The 26846-nt window shown below is 38.8% G+C and overlaps 1 protein-coding gene across 1 annotated transcript in view; it reads left to right on the plus strand.

Moving 5' to 3' along the window:
* F13A1 (coagulation factor XIII A chain) overlaps window positions 1-26846 on the plus strand; it is a 161475-nt gene that overhangs the window by 68257 nt on the left and 66372 nt on the right. The window contains exons 6-8 of the mRNA XM_081294903.1: window positions 1165-1272; window positions 22739-22913; window positions 25392-25530. Of these exons, the coding sequence (XP_081151029.1) occupies window positions 1165-1272; window positions 22739-22913; window positions 25392-25530 (422 nt within the window). The remainder of the gene's footprint in view (window positions 1-1164; window positions 1273-22738; window positions 22914-25391; window positions 25531-26846) is intronic.

A 26846-nucleotide genomic window follows, 5' to 3' on the forward strand; every position in this document is an offset into this window, starting at 1 on the left:
GGCTTTCGAGAACCAGAATAATGAGTTATTTATTTATCTTATAGCTGAAAAACTGGTGGAAATACAGATTACTGCACCCAGTGCATCAGTTTGAGGTACCCCCCAGAGTTAATATTCTAACCAGATTTAGTACAGAAGGAGTTGGTAATTAGCCAGAAAGATGGTGGTCTTTGTCACCAGTACTCAGGTCAGTGACATGCAAAGTTCCTGTATTTAAAGTAGTCTCCTCTCGCTGTGTCCTACAGTGTAGGCAGAGACTCCCCATCTGGCCAGCTTATTATTATTTGGCCTTTATTTCTCTCAAAGACAATGCTGGTGTCCCTGTGGCCAGCATTCCTTCTAAGGAAGCTGAATTGGCTCGTGGGCTCTGCCCACAATAATGCTATCTACCTGCTCTAAGCCTAAGATATTATCTAAGTGAAACTCCCTTGGCCCTGAGGTCATCAAAGGGCTACCTTAGAGGACAATTGCTATGTGCAGCCTCCTTCTATTGGGGGTGTAAGCTAAGTGGGCCTGAAGTACCTTTCTGTGACACACCTTAGAGCCACTTATTTTCAAGACACATAAGAACTCGTGTTACTTCCAAGGTCAAAAGACTTCCGAGTGACTCTGTCAATCAGTCCTTCCTTCGCCTGCAGTCATATCTTGGATAGATCTTTTAAATTAATTTGTACAATTTTTCAAAGAATTTCGAGTCAGCTCATGACCCTTGGACACATCTGCTCTCTAGTAGTTCTTTTGTATTTCTTTGATGTTCCTCTGTACGTCACTGAAAAAATTTTTTATAAAGAACTTCTTTCTTCCACTTTAGCAGTTCATACTAAACATTCTGGGAGATCATTGTGTAGAAAATACACATTTTTTTTAGGCACTAAGTTGTGATTTTTATTTATTTTTATTTTCTGTAGAGACTTTTTTTTTATATCAGAGATTGAACCTGGGGGTGCTTAACCACTGAGTCACATTCATTCCTAGCCCTTTTTTATTTTTTTATTTTTAAGACAAGGTCTTGCTAAGTTACTTAGAGCCTCACTACATACGTAGCTGAGGCTGGCCTCAAACTTGCAATCCTCCTGCCTTAGCCTCCAGAGTCTCCAGAATACAGAAACTATCTTGTTTTAAGAGTGGTTATTAAGTAGCTTCTCATTTTTCCCCCCAAAATAGTTTGAAGATGGCATCCTTGATGCTTGTTTGTACGTGATGGACAGAGCACAAATGGACCTCTCTGGTAGAGGGAATCCCATCAAAGTCAGCCGGGTTGGATCTGCAATGGTAAGCAACGTCTATTGATGGCTGAAAACTACTACGTGCACCACTTGCCTCAGCATAGATGTTGGTTCATTAAAAGCTGTTGAAATAGCAACTCACACTTAATAGACTTTTATTTGTGACACTCTGACTTATGAGACCCTGCATAGCTCTTGACTTCTCTGAGCTTGTCATGTGCTGTAAAACAAAAATTTTATCTCAATACTGTATGTTTCTTGGGCTTCAGTCAAATGCTGATGGATATCATCCTATTGCACAGTTATCCTTAAGAACCTCTTGCCTGGCGACTAAGAACTGACTTAAAAAAAATACATCAATGACTAATCAAAGGGTCGATCAATCAAACATCAAGGAGCACAAAGATGTACAAGACCCAGATTTTCTCCACATTTACACTGGTGTTAAGAGTAAACAATAAATAGCTCTATAGAATTCTAGCCTCTATAGCTGTGATATCTCACCAGAGAGCTTTATTGCTTATGAAGTGGGTATCAATTCTGCCCAGTCATCTAATAAGGTAGGTGCAATAGGTATTCCCATGCCATTTTAAGGAAGCAGGGTGATGTCAGTTTGTTAAAAACGAAGCTTCCACTAGAATCCAGGTTTATTAACTCCAAAGCTAGACAGGTTCTACATTTCATGCTACTCTTTGTAGGATATCGTGAGATGTCTTTGAGGATGCAGAGATCCTGCAGTGGGATGGCTGAAAAGGATAAAGAATACCCATGAGTGGGAAGCTTGGAGCCAGGGTTAGAAGCAGATTAAATGGGACCCTGAGTACTCATACGCCAGCATACAGCTCTTGGTGGAAAAAACATATGTATCACATTTGGTTCAGGAGCATAATATTCCTGAAAAAAAAAATCTTAAAACAGGCTCTATTTCATACAAAGACTGAAAATTTGATTTTAGCAATGTCCTTAAGTTTTATAAAACATTCTCCCTGAAGAATTTTATCTTTGAGTTGAGTTTATATATTGTTTTTTTGAGAGAGAGGGGGTTACTGGCAGTTGAACTCAGGGGCACTCAACCACTGAGCCACATCCCCAGTCTTATTTTTATTTTATTTAGACACAGGGTCTCACTGAGTTGCTTAGAGCCTCGCTTTTGCTGAGGCTGGCTTTGAACTTGCAATCCTTCTGCCTCAGCCTCCCCTGAGCTGCTGGGATTAGAAGCGTGTGCCCCCGTACCCAGCTATATATTCTTTTGACTTAAACAAAATCAGTATTGCTGACATACAAATGTTAGTCCAAGGATGATATGGCATGTAATTTCTTATGGTGGTTTCTATTTTTTCAGAACTAAGTTACTTGTAAATTTAGGACATGCGAGGACTTAAAAAGTGGAGGTGGTTTTAGGATGAGGATGCAGCTCAGTGGTAGAGTGTGTGTTTTAACATGGGTCAGGCCCCAAGTTCAATTCCAGCACTGAAATAAATTAAAAGGTGGCTTTGTTTTCTGTTGTTAGTTATACTACATAATGAAAATACAATGAGTTCTAAAGATTTTGGAAATATTATACTAACCATGGATAGCAATATATATTAGACCTGCAATATATATTAGATAACTATTTTTCCTACTTCAAAAATTTTTTTTCACTTTTTTCTCTTCTTAGAAGTTACCACAACAAGTTTGCAGTGGGAAGGGAAGAGCTAGGAGTTATTAAATACAAATTAATTCCTTCCTAAGCGATATTTAATGGCATGGCTCTCATCCTAAGCTTACTCACACATTGGGTGTATTTTTACAAATCCAGGAATCCCTGAAACACAAGTCAACATAGGAGGAAAGCGGAAAGGGAACATCTAACATAATGTTGTCTCTAGTGGCCTCTGGCCAAGCAGAAGTTGTTAGGTATGGAATTAAGCCCAAAATGCTATTGCAAATTGCCTTGAAATATTTTTTTTAATTACAAACAGCCTATGAAGTTCTAATTTGGAAAATGTATATCCCCAGTTACAAGGTTTGGAATTAGAGAGTCTGTCTGGGCAATGGTTTGGCTCTGGTTGGATTTGGCTTTTGGAAGGGGAGACCATGTATGTTAAGGGGTAGAGCATCTCTACTCTTACCTGACCAATTTTAAGCCACATCTCTAGTTCCTTACCCTTGTTCACACACAGAGAAATTGTGATGGTTTACAAAACCCTTTCACATCTGTGATCTCCTTCAATCCTTGCAACAGCTCTGTGAGTTGTTCCAACCTCTATTCGGTTGTGGTGATTTTTAAAAACTAAAATATTGAGCCTCCAAAAAGAGAAAACAACCCTAAGAAAAAAGTATCAACTGGTTTTTAATCCTTCGGGCCGTTGGGCTCCTGTTCGCAAATCCTTGAAATTCAAAATTTCTCGGAAGTGAAATTTCATGAAATTTGATATTTCTTAAAATCATGAAAATTCTGAGTGCAGTTAAACAAAGATCTTGGGGAGGGGAAAACCCTTCAAATTTCTCAAAGGTTTGCCTTTAAAATATGAAAAGTTGTATTCAGAAAACCCAGTAAGAGCTCTGAGTTAAAGAGTCTAGCAGGAATCCAGATTCACAGGAGGACAGGCCCCTGGATGCTCTCTGGGAATGAGGCCCAGGCTTCAGGAGCAACAGAGCTTGATGCACCAGGTGTTTTTGTTTTTATCCTGAGTCCCTCTCAAATGCCTCACAGCCTGTTGCAGAGTCTGGAATTCCTCTCATAGAAAAACCAACTCTCAGAAAGAGATGCATATGACACACCAATCCTCCCGGAGGTGGGACACAGTGACTTCAGTGCATGCCAGACTTTCCTAAGAGCAGCCGATGCCAGGAAGGAATGGGCACAAACAGCCCTGCCCTAGTTGGGTACCTGAAGAAAATGGAGCTGAGTAGGGGCAAGAAGCACATGACCTGGGACCCTCGGACAAATTGACTTACTGTGGTCATGGCTGATTCTGGCATCCATGAAGTTTATCATGAAGTCTTCTTTAAAAGCAAAGTAACAGTAACCCACAATAACAAAGGCAAGGAAACACTGTGCATGGTGCTAAAAAAGCACAGAGAATGAAACTGTGCAGACTTTCTAATAACAATCATATGCACTTGGATTTTAGGTGCACAGTCCCCAGCTAAAAACCTTTATGGTCCAGTGTACATGACCTTGACTAATCGTTGTGAGGCCTCAGATGTCAGTAGCTCCTTCTCCCATCCACACCAGTTGTGACACCCCAAGATGTCTTTGGATATTGTAAAATGCTCCCTTGGGGTAAAAGGTCATTCCTAGTGAGAACCACAGCATTAAGCCCCTCTTCATCTCAGTTTTCCTGGCTGTGAAACAGAAATAACATTTTCTCCTGGCCTGCATAGAGGATTAATTTGTTCAAAACCCACTGGTTGTATTCTGCCAAGGAAGAGACAGTGGAGACAGCATTGCATACAAAGAACCAGGCCCCATGTCAGGAGATAGGACCTTGGACCTTGGATCTGTTTCTGCTGCTAACATAATATATGAGCTGGGGCCAATAACTCAACTACAGGGTTCACTTCTTCTTGAAAATCAAACTTTGTCTCTGTACTCAAATCACATTTGTAATTTCCATTGACAGCAAGAATTTTGGTGTTTTTTTTAATTCTTCAAAACAAAGTTCTCCTTTCTTCCGTTTTTCTCCCTTATACATTCAGTATACTCCTCTTATTGTGGGTTGCTGTTACTTTGCTTTCCAGTAGAAGTAAGAAAACTTCATGATAATCTGGACACCCTTGGACTACCAGACTTTCCCAAGAGAAAAAAAAAAAAAAATCCTGTGATCCCCTTGTCTGGGGATTGGGCCTGAGATTTTTATAGCCTCACCTAAGCCAATTTTATTTAGGCTTTTCTAAATACCAAATCTATACTAAAGATTTGTTTAAGAGAGAAAAGGGGAAAAAAAGAGGAAATTAGAAAAAAAAAAAGAAGAAGCTTGTCCAACGTTGTGCTTCTTCTCTTAAATTGCACCCCTTGATTGCTGTTTCCTTTCCACCTCATTTCTAATGTGACAGTCTCCACCAAGAAAATTGCCAGGAAATGTGCCAGGAGAAGTTAAGGAGGATGCTTCACTCACATGCCATTAGTAAAGCATGCCAGCCCTAAATTGCTATGAAGCCACCAGACGTGGATTCTGAGCTCCCAGTCATACTATCAAAACGCTTATGCCCTGACAGGTGACAAGAACAGCCTGGTCCTGGGGAGAGGGGTGGCAGTGATAATACCCCATCATTACTGCTGCTGGTTACCTGTCCATGCCGGCTTTGCCCTGTGACTAATTGGATTTGGCAGGGACCGTAGGCAGAGCTCTTTCCCCAGAGAGACGCAGTTGCTGCTGCAGGGGCCTCTGCTACTGCAGAGAACGGCTTGCTTAGTCACCGTGAACCCTCTGAGCCTCTCACCTTCATGCCCACTTGTTCCTCTGTATGGTGAGATTTTATCCATAAAAGAAGAGCTGTATTGAAAGTAGCACACGTTGATCTGGAAGATTCTCCAGGGGACTTTTTGATGAGGAAAGGAGAAGCCTTGGGAAGTGATGTCATTCACTCAAGGTCACACCACTAAAAAAAAAATGGCTGAGCTGGAACTAGATATTGCCCTTGCTCTCAGGTCGTATCACTTTAGAAGGCTCCTACCAACACATTATTACAAATAACACAGCTCTCTATCGAATTGAGCAGCTGTCTCATAGAAAAGAAAAAGCCCCCAAGCAATTGAGCTCAGAACAGGTAGGTGAATTTCAATAAACAGGAATAAACAAGGAAAGGTGTAAATCAGAAGATTCCAGATAGAAGTCAATGGGTGCCTTGGAAAGAGGTCCCAAAAGGATTAGGTACCACATGTGGTATAATGGTGCTAGTGATGAAGATAGCAGTGGTGGTGGTGGTGGTGATGGTGATGGTAGGTGATGGATGGTAGGTTTTTTCTTTCCATCACCATGGTGGTGACGATATGGTTATGATGGTGGCAAGCGTGGTGGTAATGGTAAGGATTAATGGTGGTGGTGGTGGCAATGGTAATGGTGGTGGTAGCAATAGTGGGGTGATGGTAATAATGATGGTAGTGGTGGTGGTGATGTTGATTATGGTGATGTTGGTAGTGGTGGTGATGATTGTGATGGTAGGAAAACACTCACCCACTCGGTCATTCATTCAACAAGTATTTATTGAGCCTCAGCACTACCAATCTGGGCACAAGAGCCCAGTCATGAACAAAACATTGTTTCTACGTCGACAGAGCTTACAGTTTAATAGAATAGACAGACTAGTAAATAGAAAACTTCAACATGATATAGCAAATTCTCTTGTGGAATTAAACATAAGATTGTTTAGGAAAACAAATCTCTCAAATTTAGCTCAAAGTTTCCCCAGGACTAAACCCTGGCCTAATGAGTGTTGAGATATTGAATCAAAAGATAGAGGAATGGCTAACAAAGACCCATAGCAATAATAAGCCACACTATTATTCAGAGAAGCCCTCTCTCCACAGTGGAAATTATATCCACGTTGTCAGTCACTAAAGTGTAGTAAGGGGATATATCGATTTGTTCCTCTTGGGACTTGTGTGTTTTGCAATTCAGAAAACACAAGGTTGCCACAACTCAAGTTTGTCCCATGGGGTCCCAACACCCACACTTGCTTGATTCCTTGAAACTCTATTTTGATTCAATTATAGTGATTTTTAAAAAGAAGGTGATATTAATGGGGGGAAATTTTAAGGTGGTAGGGAAGAAAATGTCAATATAATTACATATTTTAAAATTCCAGGGCTTTCCACTGTTGCCAGCCAGGACTTTCCAGCTTCTCTTGAGGTGTGCACGTTTATTTTTAACCCTAGTCTTTTGCTAATATCGAACCATGGTGCCATCATTAATCCCCATTAATACCTTGTTCTGACTGTGCCTTTGGGGAATTAACTCAAGATTGAACTTTTTTAACCAATCGATGTTCTGCGTACTCTTTAGTGTTACTAAAAAGAACTTGGACTCCAGCTAGTAAATCAAACTGACCACAACTGGAGGCAGGTCCTGAGTTCTTCCAGAGCCCAGCACAAGATGCATAGCTATACACCTTTGAGACCAAATGGGTTTCATGGCTTCTGATTCTCAAGCACCAGCGATCCCACAGATAAACTGAAAGTAAGGCTAGTTTCCCTTTGTCCATCTTTTCTACCTTTTCCCCTGAACCAGTATTTAGAAAGGGTTTTTTTTTCTTTCCACACATGAAAAAGACAGTCATGCCCACACTGCTTTGAGTTGTTGCCACGCAACTCCACAGGGAATTTACTACAAAACCATGTTTTGAACATTTTTTCCTCTAGTTGTTTACTTGCCCATCTTGAATGGAAAGCTGAACATTCAGAAGACTTCTTCATGCAACAAACCTTAATTTAAAATATTCAGATTGCATTTAAAATTTTGCTTGAGTTAGAGATTCCACATCCTGAGTCATTCTGAATGAATTTCCGAGTCAGAAATAAATACATAAACTCTCCTCGCTGATCATACCATTCACCGCAGCGTGATTCCCTAACAGTTTTCATTTTAAAAATACTTTTAAATGTATGAAGCAATGTCTAACTGCTCCTTTGGTTCAGAAGACAACCAACCCCTGCCTCCTTTCTTGGAATGAACTGTCAAAGAAATCTGAGGACTCAGGTGGTCGGTGGCCATTGTCTCCAACCTTTTACCACCAAGGAGCTTTTTCCCCATTTCACAGAATGAATCTTGTGTCTATCAAGAAAACCATGATCACGTAATAGTAATTTGTTTTCCCATTTCATTCTGTGCCTGGTTTATATAATTGCCAACCAGAACTTCCAATGACACTGATGTAATTCAGTGCCACCTTTGGGAGAATAAACATATAACCTCTGCTTGGTGTTTTGTAAGAGTGATGACGGATCACCAACTTACTAACTTGCTGGATCCTAGAAACCAAAATTCCCAGGTTGATGGCCATTGTCAGATGGAGGCTCCATGGTAGAGTCAAGGCTCCTGCCCAGAGTTTCTATGTCTCAGATCTATTGACTTTTATTTGAGGTTATTATCGTCTGTCTCCATGATTCATGCCTGGGTGTCAGGGAAGACATTCCTCAGTTTGGAATGACAGAAAAAGGAGAGGCCTCTGGTGGTGTTTGTAACCATTCAAATGGCAACACAACTCAATCTGTAGGAGCTCCCATGGTGGCCACCTTTGGAGAATCTTCTGATTAGTAGAAAGGTTATGGCAGTCCAATATAGTAAAATACTAAATTACCACTTATGAAATGATTTTTTTTAAATCCTAACTTAGAGTCAAAGTACTCCTAAAAATCGAAGGTATTTCTGTAATTCCTGAATGACCATGGAAATCCAATGATGAAGGGGAAGTCAGAACAACTCTCCTACATTTTTTTTAAAATTGAACCCATAGGTGCTTTACCACTGAGCTACATCCCCAGCCCTTTTTAGTTGTTTTTTTTTTATTTATTTTTTTTAATTTGGAGACAAGATCTTGCTAAGTTTCTCAGGGCCTCCCCAAACTACTGATGCTGGTCTCAAAATTGTGATCCTCTTGCCTCAGCCTCCTGAGTTGTTGGGATTACAGGCATGAGTCACACTACACCCTGCATTTAATACATTTCTAACAAAACATGATACCATAAGGTCACCGTATTCACCAGGGATTCTCATTTCTGTATATTAAAGATTTTCAACAATTTCATTGGAAGCCAATGGAAAAACAGAATTTCCCTAACAGAAATTATCTTTACAGACACTATTGAGAAATCACATCCATCCATAAATAACCACTGTGCAGATGAAGAGACTGAGGTATCAGGAAGTTGAGTAACTTTATCCAAGGTCACAGGTGGCACTGTAGATGATATCTGGCTGCCTGATCCCTCTGTTCTACCCTCAATGTTACATTTCCCCTGGATTTGCCCTATTCCTGTCCTCTCTCCGTATCACATGAGCTCCTTGGCTACAAATATAATGCCTTTTATGTACTCTGTCTGGTTCAATCACGCTCCTTTAGGTGGGGGGAAATGAGGGACAGTGAGCCGTTTAGACCTCATTTTTTTCCCTCTCTGGTAAAAGCCAGAAATGTAATGAAGTTTCCATTTGTGGGCAAACAGCTTGGTTTCTCAATTATTAAGGTTACATTTCTTATGCCTGTTCTTCCCATATTTTTGGAGAAAAACAGACATTTATTACAAGCCATCTCTCCAATGTGATAATCGTAGTCAATCTAAATGTCTTGCTTTCCCTGAATTGCTTCCTGGAATGAGGTTTCAATGCAGCATCTATTTTGTAATCACACAGGCTATTTCTGAAACACGGGGGTGCTTGCTTTTCAGCACTCCCTCCAAGCTGTGCAGCCGAAGCTGCGCTGGTCTCCTGGGACAAATGTCCCCAGGATAGATGGAGAGTCGGCAGTAAAGCCAGAGAGGTCCAGAGGATATGCCCTTCATGCACTTGGGGTTTCTGTCTCATCCTTCTCTTTCCTACCTTCACCTCCTTCCTCTCTTGCTCCATATTTTCCCCTCTCCCTTCCACCCACACCTGTCATTCAAATATCACTGGAGACCTGTCCTGGACCAACCAGCCCTACACCATGCAGCAGTGATACGGCAACGAAAGAAAGAAGACAGCACTTGGAGAGCTTGTCAACTCTCAGTTTCTCTCTTGGGCCACTTTTGGCTATTTCTGTCATGATTGTCAATTAGTAAAATATACTGAGGCCAAATGAGAACCCTCGGTTACTGAGAGAGACACAAGTTAATTGTCTCTTGTTGCAATGATTATCATGAAAAAAATGAATGACTCATGGACATGTACCAAAGGATAGTTGATAGGAGTAGTTATATGTATCACAATGCAGATTAAGGTTAGTTCACGTTGTTTTTTTAAATTAAAGTTAAATTTAAATGTACTAAAAAGCATGGATGCCAAATGCACAAATCAATGGGTTTGGGTGGGGAAAATCACCACCCCAATCAAAATATAAACATTTCCATATGTTGGAAATTTCCCTTGTGCTTCTGCTAGTCAATCTGCATCCCCACAGACAACCACTGGTCCGATTTCTTGCAATAGATTAGATTTGTCTGTTCTTAAACTTCACATAAATTGATTCATACAATATGTATGGGGCTGGTCTTTTTACTCAATCAATGGCTGCACATTTTTAAAAATTTTACCCTATTACAGATAGTATTTTATTGTATCAAGTGTCATGATCTGTCCATCCACTCACCTATTGATGGACATTTGAGATATTTCCACTTTGGAGCTATTACAAATAAAGCTACTATGAACATTGTCGAGCGATTTTTTTTTGTGTATATGTTTTCATATGTCGGGAGTACTAGCTAAAGATGGCATGTCTATATCACAGCATATGTATATGTTTCATTTTATAAATATATGATAGTTTTCCAAAAAGTTTCCATCATTTGATATTCCTGCCAGCAAGGTATGAGAACTTTGGTTATTTCCACAGCTTCATCTGTTCTGGGTGATTTCAGCCTGCGTAATTTTAACCAATCCAATGGGCACAGAATGGTATCCAGTTGTTATTTTAATTTTCTTTACTCTGATGAGTAGTGACATGGAGCACTTTTGCATACATGTATGGCCCTTTGTGGATCTTTTTCTGGTGTGGTGTCTTTTCGAGTCTTTTTTCCCATTCTGATTGGATTATTTGTATTTTTTTTGGTGAATTGTAGCTGCTCTGTGTACATTTTGAATGTGTGTCCTCTGTCAGATATATTTAGAGGATATTTCTCCCCAGACTCTGGCTTGCAGGTACATTTTCTAAATGGCATATTTTAAGAACTAGTTTAAAAATTTTATGAAGTCAATTTTTAAATTGCTTTTATAATTTTTTTAGGTTTTTTTTTTTTTGGTTGTAGGTGGACCCAATAACTTTATTTTATTTTTTTGTGGTACTGAGGATTGAACCCAGTGCCTCATGCATGCTAGGCAAGTGCTCTACCACTGAGCCACAACCCCAGCCCCTCGGTTGTTTTATGTTTGTTTGTGCTAGGGATCGAACTCAGGACCTTGTGGGGGTTGGGCAGGTGCTCTACCACTGAGTCACACACCCTGCCAATTGCTTTTCAAAAATAGTTCGTGCTAGAAAATGTTATTTTAACAAGTCCTGTGCTTTCTTTTCAAAGCTTTCTAATGGAGTTTTTACATTTTCATCCATCTTGAGTTATATATCTGTATGGTATGAAGTAGGGGGTTCAAGGTTTACCTTTTTCCCAATGTATCTATCTATTCTGGCACCATTTGTTAAAAACACTATTGGAAAGGTTTTCATTTGTTGGAAAAAAATTATTTGCGCCACTGAATTGCTTTGGTGACTTTGTTGAAAATCAGATAACAAATATAAGTGTGACTGTTCTTCTGGACTCTCCTGTTCCCCTGGGTTTTTGTCGATTCTTATACCAATTCAACCCAGTATATCGATTACTGGGTTGTTATAGTAAATCTCCAAATCAAGTAGTTTTTCAACTTTGTTCTTTTTCAGTATTGCTTTGGTTACTCTAGGTTCTTTTCATTTCTATACAATTTCAAGAACTTGCCAATTTCAACATGACGGTTGGCATCCAAACTAACCCACTGAGGTCACCTCGTAAAGAAATATTAAAAGATGACCTCTACCCATCTTCCAGTGATATCATGTTCATTCATTCAGCAAAATTTATTGAGTGCTATTCCTGGGAATACAAAGACAAAAGAGCATGGGAACTTGCTTCCTTCCTTCTCTCCTTTCAGGAATATACGATCTGGTAATGGAAACAAAGACGACCACACCAATGACAGAATATGATCCTCCTCCTGCCACACCCTAATTGCCTACAGTAACAGCCATTTAATCCATATCAGTGGATTGATCCACTGACTAGGATCTAATCCACCTCTCAGGATCTCATCATTTCGCCTCTGAAAATCCTTGCGTTGTCTCACACGTGCGCTTTTGGGGAAAATCTCATATCGAAACCATAACCAGTGCCATATGAGCACAGAGTCAGGACATCAAAGAAATAGAAATTTCCAGAGTGAAACCAGCCGAGTTTTAAACAGTCAATAGGCTCCTGACCAGGAGAAGAAGGGGTTTGCGGGTGGAAGGGCATTCATTCAGGAGAGAGCATGACATTTCCAATAATAATACCAAGGGGAGAGCAGCTTGCTGAACCCACCACTATGAAAAGTGCAGGAGCAGGTGGATGGCTTTCTTTTTCTTGGGATCACGTGTGTGACCCTGTCTATTGTTAAGTGTCATGAAAGCCCTGAAAGAATCAAGGTTGAGGAGCCGGGCAAGGGAGAAAATAGGATGACTGCCTCCCTATTTCTTTTCTCTTATGTGAATTTGCTGAGATGCCTGTCCATGGAGTTACCCAATAGAGCACCTCATCTGCAGGCCTCTCCCCTCCTATCCCTGCTGCAGGACTTGGTCCATCGCAGGGCAGCACAAGAAACAGACAGCTGCATCCCAAGACTAATGGGTTTCCAAATTTTATTTTCTAGAATTGTTTTCTAAAATATCGATTGAACCCAAGTGCACAAAAGAGAAAGGTTGGAGCAGCTTTTCTTGTAGCAAAGTGGTGACTACAGCTGCCCCCACAAAACTCAGTCCTCTCCTGCTTTACCCTCCAACATGGTAACCACCGAGGTTCATTACAAAATCCCAGAGTGTCATGGAGCACAATTGAACATCCCCTCTCCCACTTCCACCTGTGATTAAGATTGATCCCCTCCAGACTGTAGCTGGGGACTTGTGGTTCACAGAACCATGGAAGGATTTTTACAAGTAATAATTGTCATTTCCAAACCTAAGTTTATGCTTTAGAAGCTAACGCATGCTACCCCAAATTTATATCCAATAGTCTTTGAGAAACTATTACAGATAAGATTAGGTATAAAATTGTTTTCTTATAGAATTTTTTCTTATAAAGAAATCCTAGTCTTTATGAGAAAATCACATTAAAATTTAACAAGATATAATAGATTTATAACAGAGAAAAGTCATTTCATCATAGCCATGTAAAATGGCACACAAAAGAAAAAAGTACATTTACATATTTAAAAATCACTGTACAAAATGTAAGTGTCTGTACTACAGGAAATTAGAAAAATAAGAAATGCCACTTTTTTATTTGCCAGTATCAACTTAAAATCTACTTAAGCCCCTATGACCAAAACTGGAGAGAAGTCCACTGTGGGTCATGCTTTAGGGTTCTTCCTATTCCTTTAGATTTTACTGAAATCCATGCCTTATTCTTACTCTAGGGTGGAGGTCTACCCAGCATGAATGCAGAACCAGCTCAGAAGTTCAGGGCAGGCCAAGCATGACCAGTTCTCCTAACTCCATCCCATTCACCAAGGGCCTCGTACCCACAAGGCACGGTGTTTCTACATTTCCCACATTTCCCCAGTGCCTGATGGTCCACCTCCTCCATGACTGAGCCTCCCTTTTTAACCCTCAAGCCATTGTCTCTGCCTCTCCCCATATTTGAACAAGCCCAATTTCATCCCTCCAGGTAGACCTAAGCCTGGAAAGCAAACCAGCAGCCCACACCACTGGGCACTTTCTCTGACGCAGAAAGGATATTTGGGGGGTCTGGCTTATTTCACTTAGCACAATGTTCTCCAGTTCCATCCATGTACCAGCAGATGTCATGATTTCATTCATTTAGTGTGCCAGAGTAAAACTCCCCTGTGTCTAGGTACTGCGTTTCTGTTATCTAGATGGACACCTGAGCTGGTTCCATAACTTGGCTATGGTGAATTGCACTGCTACAAACATGCGCGTAACACTATGGTGTACTGATTTCAGTCCTTTTGGAGTGGGACAGCTGGGTCATATGGTGGTTCTAGTCCTAGTCTTTTGAGGAATCTTCATACTGATTTTGAGTGTGGTTGTACTAATTTGCAATTTTACCAACAATGTAAGTGCACTTTTTTTCCCTACATCCTTGCCGGCATGTTATTATTATTTGCATTCTTGATGGTTTCCATTGACTGGAAGAAGACGAAAATCTCAGTGTGGTTTCAATTTGTATTCTTTAATTGCTAGGGATGTTGAATTTTGTTTCATCTATTTGTTGACCATTTGTATTTCTTCTTTTGCGAATGTGAATGTCTATAAATGTATGTTTGTTTAGTTCTTTGAAATTTATTTATTGTGTTATTTGGTTGTTTATTTTTTCCTTGGTTTTTGATTTTGTGTGTTGTGTTGTGTGTGTGTGTGTGTGTGTGTATGTGTTAAGTTTTTTGTGTTCTTTATATATTCTAGATATTAATGACTGGTCAGAGGAATAGCTGGCAAATATTTCTCTCCCATTCTGTAGGCTTTCTCTTCATGCTCTTATTTCCTTTGCTGTGCAGAGGTTTTTAAATTGACATCACTCCACTATGGATTTTTGGTTTTATTCCGTGAGCTTTAGGGTTCTTGTTAAGGAAGTCAGTGCCTATACTGATATATTGAAGTGTTGACCCTATATGTTTTTTTCTAGCAGTTTCTTATATGAAATGAAGTCTCAGGGTAAAATGGAGTTTGTCTGATCAAGGCACATATAGTTTGGCTCATAACACTATAATAATTATATTTTAAATATTTTGAGGAACCTTCATACTACTTTCCAAAATGGCTGTACTAATTTACACCCCCAACAAAGGTGTGCAAGAGCTCTCTTTTCTCTACATCTTTGCCAACACTTTTTGTTCATCTTTTAGATTTCAGACATTCTAACAGGTATAAGATTACATCTTGTTGTGTTTTTAATTTGCATTACCCTGATGATTAGAGCTAACAAGCATTGTTTAATATATCTGTTGGTCATTCTTCTTTTGAGAAATGTCTGATAACATCATTACTCATTTATTAATAGGGTTATTTGTTTTCTCTATATAGATTTCCTTATTCATTTTGGATATTGGTCCATTTTCAGATGTATGGTTTGCAAATGTTCACCCAGTGCATGGGTGATAATTAATAATAATATTAATTATCTCTTTACTCTGATGATTGTTTCCTTTGCCATGCAGAAGCTTTTTAGGTGAACACATCCATTTGTCCATCTTTGTTCTTGTTGCCTGTGCTATGGGGGAGTCCTAAAATCCAAGAAAGATAACATTGCCCAAAGAGATGCTGTGAAGCCTTCTCCTTATGTTTTCTTCTCCTAGTAGTTTTATACTTTTAGGTCTTATGTTTAAGTCTTTTACTCATTTTGAATTGATTTTTATATGTTGTGCGACACAAAAAGGATATTATGATAAATAAGCCAGGCTCAGAAAGACAACTGCTGTATGATCTTATTTACATAACGAATCTAGAAAAGTCAGTCTTATAGAGACAGGGTAGGGAAAAAAAAGATCATTACAAAAGACTAGGGAGGGAGTTGGGGAATGGGGAAAGGGAAGATATTGATAAAATGATGCAATCTTTATAGAATGATCAATTACATTGCACAGTGACCACAGTTATTGGTCCCCATGTCTGGTATATTTCAAAATTACTAACTGAATACATTTTTAACATTCTCACTATAAAAAAGATCAGTTATTGAGGTGATGGGTGTATTAATGAGTTTGATGAAATCTTTGCATAATGCATACATAAATCAACACTTCATATTGTACTCATTAACATACATAATTATTATTTGTCAGCTAAAAATAAGTGAAAAGAAAAAATTCCTCAAAAGAATCAGCCCAAATTTTGTCAGCAAGAAGAAGCCATTGCTAATATTTTATTGACTCATTCCAACTAAATATATAGATATGTAAACAGATAAATATAGCTTTTAAATCATATAAAAGTATAAAAGCTTAAAGAGTCCTAAGTGTTTCCACATCCTTCCCAGTACTTGATATAATCAATCTTTTTCATTTTAGACTTTCTAATTAGTGTGTATTGTTATTGCTGTGGGGGTTTAATTTGCATTTTCCTAATGACTAATGGTGTAAAAGACATTTTGTTATATTTAATTGTCACCTAAATATCTTCTTTAATGTACTTATTTATTCAAATATTTTGCTTTTGTTTTAAAATTGTATTTGCTTTCTTATTATTATTGAGTTTTAAAGGCTCTTTACAGATTCTGGATGATGACCTTTATCAGATATATGATTTATAATTTTTTTTCCATTCTTATCTTTTCACTTTCTTTGAGGTGCCTTCCAAAGAGCAAATTCCACCTGTCCCCCCCCACCTGCCCCCAGTAACTTGAACCCAGGGCACTTAACCACAAAGCCACATCCTCAGCCTTTTACAATTTTTTTATTTTGAGACAGAATCTCTCTAAATTGCTTAGGATCTTGCTAATTGCTGAGGCTGGTTTTGAACTTGCGATCCTCCTGCCTCAGCTTCATGAGCTGCTGAGATTACAGGCATGCACCACCGCACCAAGCCAAAGGGCAAATATTCAAATATTCTTAATTCTTTAAAATTATCTGTTTATTCTAATTGGTTATACATGATGGCAGAATGCAATTCATTTCACATTACTATAGAGCACAATTTTTCAAGTCACTGATTGTACACAAATATTCTTAATTTTGATTAAGTCTAGGATATGTGCTTTGTTTATGAATCATGTTTTTACTTTTATATATAAGAAATCTTTGCCCATACCCCAGGACACATACATATTTCCTGTTTTCTTCTAGAAGCTTTATAGCTTTAGGTTTCATATTTAGATCTATGATCTATTTTTGAGATAATTTTTATATTTGGTACAAGGTATGAGTCAAAACTCATTTTTTTTTCATGCGACTCTCCAATTACTCCAGTCCCTTTTGTTTAAAAGAGTATCCTTTGTCTATGAGATTCTCTTGCAACTTTGTCAAAACTTAGTTGATTGTACTTGTGTGGATTTATTTCTGGGTTCTCTATTGTGTTCCATTGATCCCTTTGTTTGTGTTTATGCCAAATGGTGTCATGTTAATTAATTTAAAAGTATTACATTTAATTGTACTCCAATTCTATTTAACCTTATTAAATTTTACTTTTAATAGAAGAAAAAAACTGAGTCGCAACAGAAGAAATTGTTAAACTTCAAATAAACATTTCTTTGCTACAGGAGACGTTATTTCCTAGCAGATCCTCCTAAAGTTATTTACAAATTAAGAAAACCATTAAAAGAATAGAGTAATTATGTATTTGAAAATTACATTTTAATTTTAGATGGTGCAAATTAACTATGAGCGACCAAAACATTAAAACATTAGCATTTTAATTCTTCTTCTCTTCTTCCCTCCCTGGTGTCTAATTTTTCCTATGGTGATTATTGTTTTTACATTATCAAGATTTCAAATTCATTCTGCAACTGTAATTGCCAGAGATGTTTAACTTTACGTGGATTTTTCTCACCACCCAATCTTCTGTCACAGTGTCTTTCTTTAATCCAATCCTTAATTGCCTCAATGTTACATTTCAAGCACTTTATGAGAGCTATCCTCTTCCCCATGATCCTGCGTGTTTGACAGTGTGCGCTGGTCATCTTCACCCACCCACGGCATCTGAGCTGTGCCAGGTGTCCTTAGGTTAACCGTTCTTGCTATTAGGATGATGGAAATACTAATTGGCAGGATTTTGTCGCTGGGTGGTACTGTGGAGGAGTCTGCAGGCAGGCGGATTGCTTCACTTGTTGCTCATTTCCTCTTTTGTCTAGGTAACTGAATTACTTATTTTGACCTAAAGTCCAAATTGATTCACATTTCTAGGCAGTGAGCAAAAATAACTATGGAGCACAATATTGCACTAAAATGTATATATTCAGTTGTCCCCTCTATCAAGTAAAATGTTCTCCTATTATGGAAATCCCTTCTGTTTTATCTGTTGTATGTTTTAAGGACACAAATCCTTATGTCACATCATCTCTGTCTTCAATAACTGTTAGCTTCTCTCTAGCATCATCTGCTTGCATTTTTCATTAGAATTTTTTTTAATTATGTCAAATTTGTCTTTTCTGTCATTAGTTTTATTTTTAGCGGTGCTTTTATTCCTGTTTCTTGTAGTTAATTACGTATTATTAGCCTTCCAATGATAGATTTGATCCTTAATTTGTTCCTTTAGAGCTGTGATTGTGAGAAAATTCTTTGTGTCTCTTAATTGATTGTGAGAAAATTCTTTGTGTCTCTTAATTGCTTTCCCTTTCTGTGTATAATTTTTTTTTCATTCTGTCTCTGTCTCTTCTCTACTTTATCCTTACCCCCTTACTGTATTTTTTCCTTTGGTTTGTGTTACTATTTGCCTAAAACCTTCTCCAGGGATCCTATTTGCTCTGAGAGATGGAATCTTTTGTTGTTGTTGTTGTTTACTTGTTTGTTTTGATACTACTATGCGTCTTTATTTTTTATTAATTTTTTATTTATACATGACAGCAGAATGTATTACAATTCTTATTCACACATAGAGCCCAATTTTTCATATCTCTGGTTGTATACATAGTATATTCACACCAATTCATGTCTTTATACATGTATTTTAGATAATAATGTTCATCATACTCCACCATCATTTCTAACCCCATGTCCCCTCCCTTCCCCTCCCACCCTGCCCTACCTAGATGACATTTGCAGGTAAATGGATGGAGTTAGAGAAGATAATGCTAAGTGAAGTTAACCAATCCCCAAAAACCAAATGCCAAATGTTTTCTCTGATATAAGGAGGCTGATTCATAGTGGGGTAGGGAGGGGGAGCATGGGAGGAATAGAAGAACTCTAGATAAGAGATGAAATCTTGACTCTCTTTTCAATCTGAGGTTGGTTGGATTTCTCCTCTGAACTACAGTTTGAGGCCAGTGTGCTACATTCTCCCTACTCTTTAATACCCACAGAGAGACTGGAGAGAGAAAGGGAGATTATCTGAGAGGAAGGCAATCTTCATTAGAATTCTTGGACTCTGCTCTTTCTTTTAAGATTCTGTTGAATCCTCTCTCCAGAACTCACCCCCCTCAGTGGAGGTGTAGCCATTCCCATGGGGGATTCTCTTGGGCTTCTTATCATTTTCCCATCATAGCCCCAGAGTTTCCACCTCTTTTGAGGTGCAAACCCGTTTCCTATTCTCAACAAGCATTATTTCCACTATTCTGGTTGGAACAAGAAAAGGATTGGCATTTTTTAATTCAGCTTGTTTCTTTCCAGATTTTGAAAGATAAATTTTAAGCCTCAAGATTCTGTTGACTCACCAGTAAGGAATTGATGGATCTGAGCTCTGCTGCCTGTCTGCTTCACTCCGAAATTCTTATTTTCTCTTGGCTCCAGGTTTTGAAGTTGATTGCATTGTGTTTGTTATGCCACTGAGGTTCCTGGTAGTAATGGGGAGGAGGCTGTTTTTTCAAATTTCGAATTCTGTAGGCACGATGCGGGGGTCAATACCAGTGCAACCTTAATGAAATTAAATAATGCTTCTTCACATGGTCTGCTTGACCACCGGTAACCCAAGACCAAGACATTTCATTCTGCCATTGGTCAAAGGCTGATATGATAATATAATGTCACAGCAGCCAACTGTGACATATCCTTGAAGTACCAGCATGCCCTTGAAGTGTCCCTCACATATATTCTGTTGTTTGGGGAAGGAGAGATTACTTTAACCCTTTCCATCTGTCACTTAAGATTTATCTCGTTCAGTATCTGAGCTCCTTAGAAATCAATGTTCTGATTAGAAAACAGTAGCTAATCTGGGCAAATGCTAATAAATGAGAGTTGTGATTTGTCTAGCAACAGGAGAAGCACTCAGCATTAACAATTAAAATATCTATAGAGAAGAGAGCTTTTTTTTTTCTTACTCTTCCCCTTAGCTGATCGAGTTCAGCCTTATGCTATAAATAGCTCTTATTTATGGCTATCTATTTGAAAACCAGTCCACAGTTTAGGAACTTTTACCTCTGGGATGCATAGATCCTATTCTGTTTCTCAATGATAAGGGAAAAGTATTGTAAGTTCAAATCTGGAGCTGCCTGCCCACAAAGACCAGACCACATTATAGTCTACCAACACTCTCCTGGGCTTCACTATCATACATACAGATATTTTAGTAATTGGTTCGTCTGCAAGAAGAATTACTGTTGGTGAATAAAGACAAAATGATGGGCTAAAAACCCTTCTGAACCTCAGTCATTTCAGGGATCCACAGGCTAATGTCAAAGTTCACATCAAAGGCATGAATTTAGAACTGGCTGAACAGGTCTTTCAAAAACCACTAAAGTATATTTTTTCTACATTGAATACATTAACTGAGTAGTTACCAAAACACTTGTTCACCCAACTGACGCCTGACCTGTCTGGATGGAGGGGAAAATAGTATGTTTAAATGGAATGGAATAGAGTTTTTCTAGATTACACTCTGCAAAAGGACCCTCCTTGGGAAAAGTCACTTGGTGCTAGAGTAAACCTCACATTTTAATGGAGGGTGTGTTCTTCACAGAAGAAGATGCTTGCACATCTAAGTGTTTTCTGTTAGTGTTTTCTATTCCATCCTATATTGTTTACTTACAAGATACCCATACAGGGGTCCCTGAATCTGACATATTGTTTTAGGACTCCAAGTGCGATTTGAACTCTTTCCACCATGTTATGTGGATGACCTTTTCTGATCAGCTAACAATATCATCTCCTCTACTAAACCCCTAACATCCTCACCCTTCCAACCAACTGATTACTCCCTCCTTTGGGTTCCACTCTACCTATATGTTTTTCAATCTAAATACCAGTAATCTTTACTTCCTTTCTTTTGGGGGGAGTGAGGAGGTAGCCAGAGATTGAACTCAGAGGCACTTGACCACTGAGCCACATCCCCAGCCCTATTTTGTATATTATTTAGAGACAGGGTCTCACTGAGTTGCTTAGCACCTCTCTTTTGCTGAGGTTGGTTTTGAACTCATGATCCTCCTGTCTCAACCTTCCAAGCCGCTGGAATTACAGGTGTGCACCATTGCACCCAGCAGTAATCTTTACTTTCATTTGATTGGTTTCTTGTGCATCTCTTCCAGGGACCTGGTTTTATTATTTTCAATGTACAATGCCTATATGCTTGTTGAATATACAAGAGATTACTGAACTACTTTGAGGCACCAATTCTTTGCTAATATTTGTTGGAATTCAGAAGGACATAGATTTTATTTTTGTTCTCCATAAACTCAGGAGCCAGTGAGGAAGACAGATTCCTCTCCCACTAAATGCATCAAGCCAAGGAGAAAGGTCTGGGTAGGTGCGGAGGCTGTGCTCTTAGTTGGTGAGGCAGCAAATACATAAAAACTCACCATATTTCAATATTTCATGTATGACTTTCATAATCCAAATGCACAATATTCAAATCATATTTTGCATTGTTTGCTAAAATATTTTCAGCATAATCCAGACCTATGCTTCTCAAACTGCTGTACACACAAACCCCCAGTGGATCCTGTTAAAATGCAGATTCTTTCTTGTTCAATAGGTTTGTTCAGGGAGAATTTACGGATTCTACTGACTCCAATAGAATGCCAAAACTGCTGGTCCATAGACCACATTTTGAGTAGCCAGGCTTTAAACAACATCATGTCAATTATAAAAATTATTGTCAATTATAAAAATTGTTGAAGTAGCACTCATTTTTAGAAAAAAATACCTCTGTTCCACCTAGACTCTTCTGACTATAATCAAATGTGATGAAAGTTACATCAAAAGAGATAGATTCAGCAGAGCTCAGAGATACTGGCAGGTTGTCTCACAACTGATACTTCCCAGCTTTCTTTAGTTTTATTGGATAAACACAAAAGGTCTTTGCTCATGCACTTGAGGTCTGCTGTTCCTAAATGATTACAGTCTGTGTGGCAGAATTTTCTGTAATATTCCATCTTGCCACTCTCTGCCTAAATGTCCTCCATATCAAAAACATAGCATCCCAGACATTCCTTTTAACAAAACTATAAAGCTTAAACCACTTTAAATAATCATTAGGAAAATGTTTTTTTAATAAATAAAAAATCTCTATAAGTCACTCATGGGAATCTATTTTCCTATTAACCCACCATGGTTCTTGTGGTAACATCTGTTAGCTTGTTCAATTCTTTACTGCTCATCATAGAAGTAGAAGCCCATTAGAACACCGATTTCTCTTTCATCAGTTTTGAGTTCTTCTTCCACCAACACAATATCCCTTTGAGTATTTTTCTTTTGCAGTTCTTCCTCTGGTCAATCTCAGCACTATTCTAGAACAAATTCTCCAAATCATAGGTAGAGAACTCTTCCTACCTGCCCTTCAGCCTTACTCTGCTTTAATATTGTGCTATTTAAGAGAGAGTCTTGGTTATTTGGCCTCCTCTTTGCATACTTAGTTTTCCCTGGCAACATAATAGTGAATTGAAGAAAAGTGGAACTGTTTGCATCACGCAGGACATACGGAAGGCACCAGAAACTTTAGATTGCCCAGTGCCATAGCGTGGAGGGGACTCATCAAAATGATCTTTCTTTCTTTTTGTCTTTCCTTGCCTCATTTAGATTAATGCCAAAGATGATGAAGGTGTCCTCGTTGGATCATGGGACAATATCTATGCCTATGGCGTCCCCCCATCAGCCTGGACTGGAAGCGTTGACATTCTACTGGAATACAGGAGCTCTGAGAACCCAGTCCGGTATGGCCAATGCTGGGTTTTTGCTGGTGTTTTTAACACATGTAAGTATCCAGCTGAGTAATATTTTTTAATGCAAAGGAAATTTTACTTCAAGACATTTTATCTATAACCTGGCAAAGGGACTGAGCAGTCCCTGTTGGCGCTATAGAATTTATGGGCGACTATTCTGGGATGTAGTCAATGCATAATTAAGTCGTACTGGGCTAAATATGCTCATAGCTCTCTGACTGAAGAATCTTTATGGAAAGAATGATGGACTGTATCCTGCATAATCCATCATTAACACCCAAGGCCGTGGAGGGTCACAGGGGCCAAGTGAGGCTGTAGGGGGAAGTAGGAGCCATTTTCTTCCCAGAAACCATACCTTTAAAAGGTTAAAAAATTAAAAAAAAACTAATTATGATATACATGCACATATGTATATTACTTATTTGTTATTGAGAAGTTGTGTAAATCTGTTTATTTGCTTGCTTGCATATCATTGAGAAGTTTTGAAAGTATATCCACTTAATTTTAATCCCAATTATGAAAAGGATTGTGGCAGGTGGTCTCATCTTCATCTTTACACCTAAGTCTCAGGGCCCCTGAGCAATTAGATATCAGAAAGTAATGAACAATCTTTACCTTCCCGGTTGCCTCTCCAGTGTTTAATCCACCCAACATCCAATCTGTAGAGCCAAATAGATAGAAGCAGAATTATCCTCTTTAGTCTTGTGAATCATTTTTCAAGATGGCATTTGCCTCCCTTGGACCAGAAAATGTTACAGTTAATTCAGTGAATATTTTAAAAAATACATTTATTTCAGTATGTTTTCATCATTGGTAATGATTTTTATTCACATGCCACTTCTACAGCCTTGGAGAAACATTATGCTCAAGTCGGAATGTCCTTCTGCCTGCTCATTAATAAAGAATGCTTTACGTACTTTTCATTTTTAAATGAAATAAAAGAGAAGCTGGAGGCCAAGGCAAGGCCATTTTTAAAAATGATTGTTAAAATCCACCTATCTTAGTTCAAAGTTGTGACAGTCTGGTACTCACTGGGTCAATGATCTAAGACTGTTACGTTTTGTTTTGTCTGTTCTGTTTCCGGGTGGCATCAATTGAATAAAAATATTTTCTTAACCTTTTGATGATAGCCAAGGGCTAAAGGAATATGTATTTCTTGGGAGCAATAATAGACAAAAGTCTCAGTCTCTTAGAAGTGTTGGTCTTTCAAATTTTAGATAGAAACTTGAACTTCATGAAGGTCTAAAGATTGGAAGGAGACCCTCCCTCTCCTACAGATTGCAGGCCAAGATGATGAGAAGGTGCCCAACACAGGCAGCCGCTCTTGTGAAATGATTCTTGAAAAAATAAAATGGACCCAAGTCCTCCCCATGCCTACTATCACTATACTAGTTCGATTTGGGGGAGCTTAGAGCCAGATAAAATAGTGAGTATTTCACCATATCCACTCATGCCTTCTGTGTAAAAAGGCTGTCCCATTGTGCAGAAAACAGGCCTTGGTCGTCTATGAAGAAGATGCAGAAACATACAGTAGAAATGAAGTCATAGAAGGAGTAAACTTGAAGAGGGAAATTGCAGGGAAGGGGTAGCAGGCTTTCTAGAACAAGCCTCGGCCTGTGATAATATGAATTAGCGGCCAGCAACTCACATTAGAATCCACCAGAAATAGAATGAGAGGAACGATCATTTCATTGGTAAGACCTTGGGTGCACAAGGACTGCCAATCAATTGAGGCAGGTGGGTGTCAAAAGCCAGGGGTGAGTGCCATTGACATTGTTTGGGGTGTTAAGATGAAGTCTTTTAAGGAAGGGGACCCTTGAGTCTCTACCAGGCTCAGGTTTGGATTCCCAAGGTTGTTCTGTTGAAGGAGGCACATAGCCTTTGTTTAAAAATGCTAAACTATTCTGAAGGAGGAAAAAAAAAACGACAAGTCATTAATCTTAAAATTGTCAGCTGAATTATTTTCAATGAGTCCTGATGTCTGGCGTCCTGGGAACCAGGGAGGGCATTTGGATTAAGTTTAATCAATAGGTACATATGGCAAGAGCTGCATCCAGGCAATTTATTATCCAACAATTAAAATGAATCTGTGGTGTCACCCTCCAATGAGTGTCACTAGAGTGAACTCCAGCCAGGAAGAGCAACCCCACTGAAGAATCGTTTTGTAAATTCCCAACTTCCTATTGGCTTTTGTTTTCTTAAATTATTATATTATTTCCAGAAACAAGGAACCATTAACTAAGTAAATATGAACTATTAGAACCTTGTTATTGGAATTGCATGCTAGTGGGCTTCATTTAATAAACAACTAAAATTCTAAAGCATCACACAGTGAGATGTCTCTCTCGGGGCCCCAGGAGGGTTGGACACATCACTTTTCTTCAGTGTGGAACATTTGAGAACATGTCCAAAGAAGTTTTATTTTGAGAAAATCTCATGTGCAGAAGGACCTTCTACTACGCATTCTTTAAATACTGGTGATATGTCTGGCTACGGCTCTTTCCTTGTAGTTTTGCGATGTCTTGGAATTCCAGCAAGAGTCATCACCAACTATTTCTCGGCCCACGATAATGATGCCAATTTGCAGATGGACATCTTCCTGGAAGAAGACGGGAGCGTCAGTAACAAACTCACCAAGGATTCAGTGTGGTGAGTTCGATTTACAAGGACCTTGTCTGTTATCACATTAGAGTGACATTACACGCTTACCACAAGACAGACTCTAACATTTCTTTCTCTTCTATTTTAAGAATTATTCAATACCCTAGGCAGAAATGTCTGGTTGTCGAATTTTTTTTTTTAGCTTATAAATTAGAAAAGTGACTGAACAGGCAGTTTGGGTTGGTTCCTAGCAATAAAAATAATCATGCATTATCATGGCGCCCAACTAAAAAGGCCACAGCTTTAGCTCCTACATGTGCCTGAGCTGATTCCTCTCCACCTTAGAACATGAATATGGTGGATGATAATGAGGGGTTGGAGTAGAGCGTTCTCTTCTAGAGCGTCCCAAGAGTAATATAGCAAACATTTACTAAGCCCTTACTGCATACCAGTGTTGGTGGGTGTATGATCTTTTCTAATTCTTTTTGTGTTGCTGTTGTTGTTGTTGTTTTTAGATATGCATGACAGTAGAGTGCATTTGGACATATTGTACTTACATGGAGTATAACTTCTTCTAATCAGAATCCCATTCTTGTGGTTTTAGGTGGATTTTGTTAATATCCCTATTTACAGATGAGGAAAGTGAGGCCCAGAGCGGTGGCTCAGGGTCACACCCCTGACAAGCGGGGAATAAACTCCCAAGTGCCTCCAACCTTTGACCACAACCTAATTTTTACCTCTGCAAGTAGGGTCATTCTTTGATGATAAAGATGAGGTTCACCTTGATTATATTCTCACCTTTCTTTCACCTAGAGATAGAAATGGCTGCAAAGCTAACCACAGGGCCCCTTTACTACCCTGAATGGTTGCCTTAACTGCTGGTTCTACCATAAGCAGTGAAAAATCCCAAAGAAATCTCATTTTTCTTTGGGACCCCCTCTGTCCAAATCAGTACACTGGAAGGACGAGAAACATCCTGAGAATCCAAATTGTCAGGATATTTAGGAAAGTCTCTATGGCAGGAAATTGAGATACAACTTCAGCTGTTGCCAGGCATGGAGCTACGTGGAATTTCCAGCCAAAAATGTGTCTCCTGCAGTTGTTCTTTTAAGTAATAAAGTTAAAACACTGTCAGTTGTAAAAAAAAAAAAAAAAAAAAAAAAAAAAAAATCCAAATGGGGATGGTAGAAAGCTAAAAGCTCATTTTAAGAGAAATTAAAAGTTAGAAGAGCCCGCGTTCCCCCGTGCTGCAGGAATGGATCACAGTTCCAGGAGCTGTATTAACTCTCCAAGACCCGTAAATGCTCATTGGAGAATGTTGAAAGAAGGAAATCGCTGAACTAGTAGCAAAGACGCTACTAGGA

This window comes from Spermophilus citellus (assembly GCF_964194105.1).
Source record: "Spermophilus citellus genome assembly, chromosome: 5".
NCBI lineage: Eukaryota > Metazoa > Chordata > Mammalia > Rodentia > Sciuridae > Spermophilus > Spermophilus citellus.